Here is an 11,602-nt window from a genome sequence, read left to right as displayed (position 1 = left end):
GGGAGGGAGGAAGGGAGGGAGGGAGGAAGGAAGGAAGGAAGGAAGGAAGGAAGGAAAGAAAGAAAGAAAGAAAGAAAGAAAGAAAGAAAGAAAGAAGGAAGGAAGGAAGGAAGGAAGGAAGGAAGGAAGGAAGGAAGGAAGGAAGGAAGGAAGGAAGAAAGAAGGAAGGAAGGAAGGAAAGAAAGAAAGAAGGAAAGAAGGAAAGAAGGAAAGAAGGAAGGAAGGGAAAGAAGGAAGCAAGGGAAGGAAGGGAGGAGGGAGGGAGGAAGGAGGGAGGGAGGGAGGGAGGAGGGAGGAAGGGAGGAGGGGGGGGGGGAGGGAGGAAGGAAGGAAGGAAGGAAGGAAGGAAGGAAGGAAGGAAGGTGGAAGTGGAAGGGAAGGAAGGGAAGGAAGGAAGGGGGAGGGGAAGAAGGAAGGAAGGAAAAGAAAAGAAAGAAAGAAGGAAAGAAAGAAGGAAAAGAAGGGAAAGAAGGAAAAGAAGGGAGGGGGGGGGGAGGGAGGGGGGAGGGAGGGGGGGGGGAGGGGGGGGGGGAGGAGGGAGGGAGGAAGGAAGGAAGGAAGGAAGGAAGGAAGGAAGGAAGGAAGGAAGGAAGGAAGGAAGGAAGGAAGGAAGGAAGGAAGGAAGGAAGGAAGGAAGGAAGGAAGGAAGGAAGGAAGGAAGTCCTGACCTCATTTGAATTAATTCTGTGTGCATGTGAATGAGACATGTCGCTTATGCACAACTATACCTTGCTGTACCACACACCTACAACTCTTGCTGAAATATACAGAGCTTGCTGAGGGAGTGCACTCAACAACATGCATGGAGGCCGATGGAAGTCAAGCAAGGGTTTCTAGGATTGTACAAGTTTGACTTTCAGCCTTGGTCTCAGAACACAGATCAAGCATGCAGGGGGTGGGGGTGGGTCCTGGAGAGATCATGTGACTCATGAATTGGACCTATCACCCACTGTGGCTTGGCAATGTGAAGGCAACAGTGACAGAGCCTAAGATTAGGAGCACGCTTAACACAGTTGTCCACTGTGAGAATCTAAAAGGAGGTTATATTCCTACCAAAGAGTAATTCAGAATTGAAGTCAACTGTCCCTGCTGAGAACGAACAAATCATAAGAACATAAGAACAAGCCAGCTAGATCAGACCAGAGTCCATCTAGTCCAGCTCTGCTACTCTCAGTGGCCCACCAGGTGCCTTTAGGAGCTCACATGCAGGATGTGAAAGCAATTGCCTTCTGCGGCTGTTGCTCCCGAGCACCTGGACTGTTAAGGCATTCGCAATCTCAGATCAAAGAGAATCAAACCAGGACAGAAAAGCACAGGGGCGGCATCAGGGTTTCAAGAAAGATAAAGGCAGGTACATTTGGAAAGTAAACAGAGATAATTTTTAATCCTCAAGACGATCCTTGAATCAATTCCCATGCTATATGCGCATAAAAATATTTACCGAATGAGTCATCCCACATGCTGATAGCTCTGTAGCGAAACTTAAAATGCCCACACACACTCACACAGATGTGTGATAAACCCTGTGGTCTGATCCCACGTCACTAGGGATAGGTGACTATTTCATCTCCTGCATCAGACAGAGGGAGGGAGCTTAAGGAGGGAACGCTGTATACCTGCTGGTAATATTAAGTCTGGCAGATTCTCAGACTCAAAAATTACCTGCATCTACAGATAATCTTCCAGGACTTCGCAAATGACTTCTCTGCGGCAGGCTGTTTGCAACAGTGTGGGAAACCTGACGGCTTTTTTTGCCTAGATTAAGAATATGTTTCACTAAAAACCAAACCAGTATAATCGCTGCCATCCAAAAAATTTTAAAAAAACCTATGCAGCATGAAATCTGATACTCAGAAAAGTAATCCGTTTATCAGTTTGCATGCTGCACAGAAGATCTTCAAATGGAGCCTTTTTTATACTAGGACTCTTTGGCACAAGACAGAAAACTTCTGTAAAACTCTGGGTGAAAGATTTGAAAGCCCAATTAAGCCATCAGGTCTGGGCATCGGTGTTAAGAAGCGGCCTGAACTTCTCAGTAAACTTCTCCACCAAAGAAAATGGGAAAAAAATGTTATATCAGTGGCACCCCTCTCTTGATAAATTAGCAAAAATTTATCAAGGAGCAAATGGGGATTGCTGGGTATCTGGGGGTACCAACGTCAATTTTATACACATTTGGTGGGAATGTAAGACCCTTTCTGCACGGGCCAGAAACAGCGCCCTGGGGAAGGCAAAAACGCTGTCTCCAGGGAGCTGTTTGCACGGGGGTAGCAGCTGCTGCGCAGCCGCACCGCCCTCGCACCTTCCAAGCGGCGCGAAGCCGCCATTTTCCGACCTCGGTTCCCCAGCGAGGTTTACAGAAAACGGCGTCTTCCAGCTGCTGCTGTGCAAACGGCAGCGGCTGGAAGGCGCCATCCCTCCACCCTGTGCCCGGTCGTCCTACCGCTCTCTCGCGTCCGTCAACCGCACGTCAGCTTGGGGCCTGGGGATCACGCCCCTGCCCTCGCGCACGCTTCGAGCAGTCAGCTATGCAGGGCAAGGAGAGGCGGTCCCCAGGCCTTGTTGGCGACGCGCCGGACAAAGCAGCAGGAGACGGTAGGTCGTGACCGAGGCTGACGGCACTCCACGGCGCCACTTCTCTCCTAAAGTTAGTTTCTGGGACCGCTTCGTGCCCGAGCGGAGAAATCCCAGGGGTTGGTTACCCGGCATTGTGTACGCCGACCCAACCCCCATTGTGGCCATGCGGAAACGCCCTAAGATAACAAAAGAGTTTTTGAATGTGATTACCACAGCTATTTCTACAGTCATAAAGATAGAGATACCATTATCCCCGAGGTTTTTGTTTGTTTGTTAAATTATGTAGATCTCCTTTCCAAAAATGTTTGTTAATTTGCACTTAGTGCCGTAACAATGGTGAGGCAAATTTTTGTTCAGAATTGGAAGAACACCCCAAAGGAGGAGGAATGATTGGAGAAATTAACATAAATGTATTTTTCAATGGTTAATTGCCCACCGCAGGCTGACTCCCCGCCCTCCCTCCATTGTGGTGCCAGAAGTGCTTCTGCTTTCCCTGCAGAAAGCAAGAAACTTGCATGGGGCAAGAGGAAGCGCAGCAGGACAAGAAATCTTGCTCCGATGCGACTCCTCTCTTAGCATGCCACAAAGAGAAATCACACTGGGATGAGATTTTTTCCCCCAATGCATCTCCTCTCTCGGCGCACCGCGAAGAAGAAGCCTGTCGGGACAAGATTTCTTGCCCCAATGCACTTCTGGTCCCGCCGCAAGCCAGAGCGCCAGTGGAAGCTGGCCTATGTGAACTAACTTGTCTACTACATAGCCCAGTGATGGCAAACCTTTTCGAGACCGAGTGCCCAAATTGCAACCCAAGACCCACTTATTTATCGCAAAGTGCCAACACGGCAATGTAACCCGAACACTGAGGTTTTACTGTAGAAAAAACAGTTGGCTCCGAGGCGTGCGTTACTCGGGAGTAAGCTTGGTGGTAGTCGGTGGCTTTGCTTTGAAGCAACCGTGCAATTCTTCCAATGGGTGAATCACGACCCTAGGAGGGTTTACTCAGAAGCAAGCCCCATTGCCAGCAACCGAGCTTACTCCCAGGTAAAGGATCGCGCTTTAGTTCTTCGCATGAAAATCAGTGGGGTTTAACAGCACTTAACAGGGTTACCTACACTGCTTCCCCAAATATAGGTCTAAGCTAAGGTGTAATGCTAATAATCGAGCCCAGCGGCCCAGGCCAGCCTAGATGTGTGTGTGGAGGGGGGGGGACTCTGTTTGTGCGTGCCCACAGAGAGGGCTCTGAGTGCCACCTCTGGCACCCATGCCATAGGTTCGCCACCACTGACATAGCCGAATATTTGATATATTTGGAAAATGGAATACTTTCCTGTCCAGAATGAGAAAAGTGTGTACACTTGATGTTTTATAATAGTTCTGTACTTTTTGACTTTTGTTTCTATCAGTTTCATGTTATCTTTTAATAAATATTTTTTTAAAAAACAAGAATTTCCATTGTCTGACTTACACCAATGCAGAATGATGCGACAGACAACCATTTCCCATCTCTTCCAAAAAAGTAAATCTAAATTTTCCAGACAGCCTTTACCGGACATTTACAGCAAGTTGTAAAATGTACCCAAAGCAGCTCATAAAGGACGCTGATACTGCAAGCTGATCGGTTACTTTTTTGTGTATGTAAAATAGTGTTAGATATGTTCCGAAGAAAGAAAGCCAATCCGATTCTGGGTTGCATCAGTAGGAGTATAGGGTCTAGATCAAATGACGTAATAGTCCCTCTCTGTTCTGCATTGGTCAGACCACACCTCGAATACTGTGTTCAGTTCTAGACACCATAATTCAAGAAGGATATTGACAAGCTAGAGGGTGTCCAGAGGACAGCAACCAAAATGGTCAAAGGTCTGGATTCCATGCCCTATATAAGGAGAGATGGGGACAGAGGTGGGATCCAGCAGGTTCTCACAGGTTCCCGAAAGTAGGTTACTAATCATTTGTGTGTTCCAAGAGGGGGTTACTAATTGGTGATTTTGCCATGTGATTTTTCCCTTAGCTACGCCCCTCCTCTCAGCAGTAGCGCGCAGAACTTGAAGCAGTCTAGAAGGAGGTGCACCAGCGTGCGTGGCAGCCTGCGCCTGCGTGCATTCATTTCCTGCCCAAGGACCAGCGCAGCGGCTGCGTCCTTGCCACAGCCCCGCCCCGGAATGTCCGGCCACGCCCCCATCATGCCCCGCCCAGCCCCATTGGCGCTACGCCACAGTTTGAATCCCACCACCATGGGAACCTGTTACTAAAATTTGTTTAGTCTGGAGAAGGTTAAGGGGGTGACACGACAGCCATGTTCAAATATCTGAAAGGATGTCATGTTGGTGAGGGAGCAAGCTTGTTTTCTGCTGCTCCAGAGACTAGGACAAGAAGTAATTGATTCAAAGAACAGGAAGAGAGAGTCCACCTAAACATCAGGAAAAACTTCTTGACGGTGAGGGATGTTTGACAGTGGAATACGCTGCCATGGAATGTGGTGGAGTCTCCTTCTTTAGAGGTAATCGAGTAATCAAAAACCACAACACGAATGATAATTGCTGGTATCGCTAATCATGAAAACATGTCCAGGAAAGTTAAGTCCAGGAAAGTCCAAGTCCAGGAAAGATAACAGTAAAGCAATCACACTATTCAATTTGTTTTATGTAAGTAACAGCCCAATCCAAACATGGCTGGATCACATCCAATATTTCTGCCATCAGAAACTCAAGGAACAGAAAACATAGATGTGCCGATTTGTCATAGCATGAAGCAACTGATCACACAGCACTGTCAGGTGACCAAGGAACAACGTATAAAGACAACAGAATTGAAAGCAAGTTTTCCATTATACCTGAAGGGGGAGGGACATCTGTCAATAAAGAATGCACATCTTCCATTGCATCTGTATCATCAATCTGGAGGGGAAAAGAAACAAGTTACATAAAACATTTCTCCCTCTGAAATTCCAGATACCAAGATCAGTAATGCAAATGTCTCATTACAAAAATCCTAATAGGAATATGATAAACTTATTGCATATTATTTTGGCTTAGACACTTCATTTGATCAGAGTAGCGTGCAACTGCAGAGTAGTAACCCTAGAATCATTCGATCTATTAAACACAACAAACATTCTGGAATTTTCAGCTCGCAGGAATCCGGGATTAAGAGAGGGTAAATGACCATTAACGTCAGCATGAGTACTTTATTAGTGTAAGCTTTGGGAAAGCAAAACATACCTCCAACACAAAAGCGTCTTTCTTCCCATGGGAGAGGTCTAGTTCTGCAACTTCATCAGAACTTTCAGACTGAGATCTTAGCAGCCTGGTACGTTGTCTTGGCTCAGGAATAGGGGAACCTATAATTTCTTCGGTCATCTCCTGAACAAAAGAATAGTATAAAATCATGCCTGCATCTCAATTTCTTCCATCTGTACATGAATGCTTTCAAATGAGTCACCATTTAGGTGAACAACAAGCTCTTTCGATTATAGCCCACTAACAACTGCATGCAAGGAAGGTGAAATTTCACAAAAAATAATGGTGACTTCGATTGGTTCACTATGCGTTTAATTCCACAACTTCATCCTGTTCGACAGTGGAATGCACTGCCTCGGAGTGAGGTGGAGTCTCCTCCTTCGGAGGTATTTAAAGAGAGGCTGGACGGCCATCTGCCAAGAGTGCTTTGATTGTGTGTCCCTGCGTTGCAGGGGGTTGGACTTGATGGCCCTTGGGGTCTCTACCAACTCTATGATCCCCAAATTACTCCAACAAGAAGAACAGACTCAACAGGAAAATCAGCCAAGTTCTGGGGGTTCTGGATTGTGCCATCAAGTCACAGCTGACTCACGGCAACCCCTTGTGGGGTTTTCAAGGCAAGAGACGTTCAGAGCTGGTTAGCCATTGCCTGCACTAGTCAAGCCTAGGAGGAGGCAATTCTCTGTGGGCGATTCCGCACACGAGTAAAATAGGTTCGACCCAGTTCCCTGAGAAGGGTACTAACCTAGATCGAAGCCATTGTTGTTCCCCACTGCAACCAGCTTGATCCCAGCTTGTAGGGCGGGATCATCCTGTGCCTCTTCGCCGCTCCGTTCCGATTGGCTACTGTTCTAATGCAACCATGTTCCGCCTTCCTATCCCTTAATATCATCGCTATAAAAAAAAAAACTGCCACAGGAATGGAGGGACGAAGGTGGCGTTTTTTGATTGGCCAGCTGTATGCATGCCCGAAACACTCAGCTGTGATTGGCTGAATGGGGGACTCCTGGCACCAGAGATTCCACACTTTACTGGAATTGAGCTGAGTTTGAGCGTGGTTCCCTGAAAAAGTAGTAGTTCCCAACCGGAGTCGGAAATTTGACAGGGCGAAGCTGGTACAAAACCACGTCGATCCCAGTGGTTGTACGGAGCACTTAGGTTGAATGCAGCTCGAACTTAGGTCGATAACCCAAGTGCGGAATCAACCTGTGAGAAAGCAAACAGGAAACCCAGCCATTCTTTGCTTCTGAATGTGCCTTGTTTGATCTTCACCATCTCTTTTGCCTATTGGCCCGTCCAGCATGAGTCCTAAGCTGTGCAGATGGGTGTACCTCTCTTTGGGTGTACCTCTCGGAAAAAAGGGACAAATCCAAGCTTGGTATGGGGCAGGGAGTGGGAGACAGGAAGGAATTATAGCTAGAAAAGCCCAGAATGAATCCTAACATATGTTGGGGCGGGCAGTCTGTTTCTGCCCGGGCTATGCACAAGGTGCATAAGCCTCTATCTTTTCCCACGGTATAGATACTGCATTCTGTAAACCGAACATGTTGCCAACTTTAAAACAGAGCTTCACACCATACCATGCTTTGTTCTAAATGCCCATTTTGCCCATTTTCAGAGTTCATTACCTCCTAGTTCACAGCGCACAGACCTGGGGCTTCAATGGATTCAAAACTGTTCATCAAGTCCATAATTTCACTTACAGGGGGGTTAACTTCATAGAGCTCCTTATTTTTGGCGATTGTATCGTTGATTTTCTTCTGCACATGAGAAATATGTTGTTCATAAGAGGCATCGTTTGGGGTCTTTCCAGCAATTTGAATACCTCCAGGGGTTGGAAGAGCAGCCAGATAAACACCTGTGGCAGACTTTGAAAAACAAGCCAGCAAGGAATGAAATACTAAATATGTTCTTGAATTTATATCATCCAATTTAACTGATATTGTGTTACATCAACAGTACAACCATAACTCTAAAATTGGTCTGCTTGTATTTACTTGTAGAAACAACATATTTAAAAAGATTTAAAAATCTACATCTTTGTTTCTGTTAGGAAATTATAGATCTAGCAAATGATATACACAACCAGATTTGCCTGCTTTTTGGCTTTGAGACTTGGAAAGGTGTTGGCGTCCAATTGGTCACAGGGCAAAAGGAGGAAAGAGCAGAGAAAACTAGATTTCTGCACAGGGGACTGAAGTTTGTGGACTGGGAGTGGGGGAAATTATACCAAGGGCATGTACAGAGGCATTTCTGTTGGCTTCACCAGAGATGTGGAATTCCTTTCCCCCAAGATACAACTTCAGCATGGAATCTGGACACTTTTTCAACAATCTTGGATCACTTTCTAGAGCATTCAATGATTTCTAAAAATGCACAAGTTGGTTATCCATTATTTTGATGTCTGAGCCTTTCCACACTTTCCACAAGAGCAATAAATCTTTTCTCTTTGGGCTGGTGTTCAACAGCCAGGTATAAACCAGTATGGGGAAACACAAAATATAATTGGGTACTTTTGTTTTTGTTGTGTCCTTTGTTTGAGCCTTTGGGGGAGACAAGCAACTCAATTAATTACATGTCAACAATGGCCAGTTTTTCTGTTAAGACTTCTGTAAAAAAGCAAATCTCAGAAGGTGCATTGTTATGTTGAATGGCTTAAAGTACACTTGCCACGATTCCCACTTCTTCATGGCCAACTGAGGCACAGGAATCTTAATTTGGATTAAGATTCCAAATTAAGATTCCAAAGATTCCAAACCTACGCTGTGTTGTGCTATTCAATAAAGCGGGGTCAAAAGGGTAGGGCAACAGCTGCCTGGCAGCAGAGAAGTCAACTGTTTTTCTCTGGCCCTTTCCGAACGGGCCAAATAAAGCGCCCTTTCCGAACGGGCCAAATAAAGCGTCCTCCCTGTCCCCGTCTGCGACATGTGAAGGCGTAGCCAAGCTTCGCGTGAGCCGAAGCCAGCTTCCTTAGCCCTCCCTCAGGCCAGCGCGCTGAAGTCCGCCATTTTCCCAATCAATTCCTCGCCTCCCTGGAGCGCAGGTGTTTTGAAAAACGGCGGGCTTCCAGCCGCTGCTGCCGTCAGCGCAATAGGGCTATCCTCCCCTCTTTGGGCGCCATCGCTCTCTACCTTCTGGCTGGCAATCGCCTGGCTGCGGTACGCCGGCTGAGGCCTGGGGACATGCCCCCACCTGCCCTGCAACTCTGGAGCAGTCGCGCAGGGCATGGGGGCGTGTCCCCAGGCCTCGGCAATGCGCCGGACGGTCGCAGAGAAGGTAGGGCGATCGGACGACGGCGCCGTCTTCCCTTTCAAGTACCGGGACCGCTTTGAAAGCGACCGGAGTCCCAGGGCTGGCGCTGGGTCGGCCGTAATGCACGCCAACCCAACTCCTGGCAGTGCGTGGCCGCAGTAGAAACGGGCCTTCCCTGATCCACATCAGTGTGGCATAGCAGTTAAGAGCGATGGGTTCTAATCTGGAGAACCACGTTTGATTCCCCACCCCCCACATGATCAGCAGAATCTAATTTGGTGGGTTTGTTTCCCCACTCCTCCACAAGAAGCCTGCTGGGTGACCTTGGGCTGGTCACAGTCTGACCTACCACGCAATGTGTCTGTTGTGGGGAGCGGAAAAGAAGCCATTTTGAGACAAAGGTAGAGGAAAGCAGGGTATAAAAACCATCTCTTTTTCTGTATCGAGGCAGTCTCAACATTTTTAAACATCTCCTTTTGTTCAATGATCTGGTATAATTCCGAGAGGTTCCGGAAACCAGAAAAGCTACAAAAACTCCAAATAAGTCGAAGACTTACTGCCAGGCCCATTAACATTGTCTCTCCCACCGTGATCTGTATCCTTAGCCCAAAGAGCGCGTTCATCCCCTTCAGCTTCAGTTTATTCATTAGCTGAGTGTGCACTTCGTACTCCATGAACGGCAGCAGGTTACTGATGGCGGTTGCGTTTGCTTCGGCCTGGGCTTTCTTTTTCAACCGGCACAGCCTGTGGAGGTGGACGAGAGCGGTCAGCTGCCTTTCAAACAACTGTGGCTTCAGATCTAGTTTCCTCGCAGAATGCCACATTCTAGCAATAGGGCTCTTCAGGTTTTCTTTTCTCCCTACTGATGAGGGATCAAGTTGAAGGTTATCGACTAAGTTCAGCAGTGGTGTGTCCCAATTAACAGATCTCTCAAAGAACAAAACCAGTAGCAAGGGATTATGGGCATTCTGCATGTATTACATTGTTCAGCCACATGAAAAGGGCAACTCTAAGTGGCATCAATAGACTTTTGGCCATAAAGCTTATGTGAATTTTAAGTAACAAAAAAGAACAACCTCACCGCGTGGCTGCTCTGTGTATGTCTTAGACCCCTTCTGCACATGCAGAATAATGCACTTTCAATCCACTTTCAATGCACTTTGCAGCTGGATTTTACTGTGCGGAATAACAAAATCCACCTGAAAACAACTATGGAAGTGGACTGAAAGTGCATTATTCTGCATGTGCGGAAGGGGCCTAAGACACACAATTGCTACTAGCAGTCTGCGTCTAACTCAGTCAGACTTACTCAGGATTCAGTTAATTCAACTCTCGATTTTCTGAATAAATGCTTAATTAGCACTATTTTGACTTTCCCTAGTTTTCCCTGTTGGATATTTTACATAAGGAGTTTCCAAGTCTGCTTTGTAGAATAATGTCAGCAACAAATTCAATAAGATCTAGAAACTAGCAGAATTGCTTAGGTCAGTTGCAGACTGTCAAAAATGTGTCCAATGTGTCCAAAAGAAGATGCGGTTTGGGTGGACAGGAAAGCTTTTGCTATTGATAAAGCCAAGTCACGTTCATCAGCACTGAGCTAAACAGCCGGGTAAAGTTATTCAACAGCGCCGTTCAAAGAAGCAGAGCAAATTGGGCAAAAGCTGTACCTGGCTTGGATGAGACATCCTTTCCCCACCACCGTGGCATCTGCAGGCAAATCGATTGTTGTGAAAAGAACATCTGGGACTTTTTGCTTCCTGCAGCTGCAGCAGTATGTGAGGTGAGCAGGAAATGGCATGTTGAGCTCGTCGTAAGGTATGTGGCAAAACCCACAGCCTGGAGGCGAAGCTTCTTCTAACCTAAGTGAGACATGGTGAGAAATCTAGTATTACCATTCACGCAGCCCCCTGTGAAGACATTCTGCAGTCACGTACATGAAAACAGAGCCCTCGCTAAAGAAGCTGTACATACTGAATATTAATTTTTGTCTCCTGTTTTGTGATTGATGAAGTTGATCAGCGCTGTTAGGATAAATCAGACTTGTCCTAAATCATGGCTCCCCGGGTCAGGAAAACGGCACAGAGGGAGGCTTACTGCCCTCTTGAACTGTAAGTCCTGATCCTAGTTAGACCCCCCCATGTGCCTGAAAACTGAACTTTCAAACAGAATCGTCAGAGGTTCAGGACACTGAGTTCCCGACACGCATCTGACAGGATCTGTCAAATCTGATCGACAAAATCTATCTGACGGTTGGCAGGGAGATGATGCAACCTCTTGCAATGGACAAGGTAGGACTCATACCCATGGGTTGCACATAAGGACTGATAGGAAGCTGCAAAGCTATTGGTTGTACATATGTATATATGGAGGTAGGGTGTGAGTTGTAGAGTGCGTTTAGGGACACCAGTTACTGCGAAGCACTTTGTCTGCTGGAGCCGTGATTTGTACATGTGGAATAAAGCCCTTCTTGGAAGTGATTGTTGCTGCATTCCAGTGTCTTGCTTCTGGTCACTGGCTGCTCTACTTCTCTGTAGGTC

The 11,602-nt window shown here is 46.8% G+C and overlaps 1 protein-coding gene across 1 annotated transcript in view; it reads right to left on the bottom strand.

Moving 5' to 3' along the window:
• The window catches only part of C2CD5 (C2 calcium dependent domain containing 5), a 103,756-nt gene that overhangs the window by 13,078 nt on the left and 79,076 nt on the right, over positions 1-11,602 (bottom strand). Inside the window, exons 14-18 of the mRNA XM_048501490.1 lie at positions 10,733-10,924; positions 9,623-9,809; positions 7,517-7,681; positions 5,796-5,936; positions 5,408-5,471 (exon numbers count right to left, since the gene is read on the bottom strand). Coding sequence (XP_048357447.1) covers positions 5,408-5,471; positions 5,796-5,936; positions 7,517-7,681; positions 9,623-9,809; positions 10,733-10,924 — 749 coding nt within the window. The remainder of the gene's footprint in view (positions 1-5,407; positions 5,472-5,795; positions 5,937-7,516; positions 7,682-9,622; positions 9,810-10,732; positions 10,925-11,602) is intronic.

This window comes from Sphaerodactylus townsendi, linkage group LG06, assembly GCF_021028975.2.
Source record: "Sphaerodactylus townsendi isolate TG3544 linkage group LG06, MPM_Stown_v2.3, whole genome shotgun sequence".
NCBI lineage: Eukaryota > Metazoa > Chordata > Lepidosauria > Squamata > Sphaerodactylidae > Sphaerodactylus > Sphaerodactylus townsendi.
The sequence above is the reverse complement of the archived record's forward strand: the minus strand, read 5'-3'. Positions and strand labels throughout refer to the sequence as shown.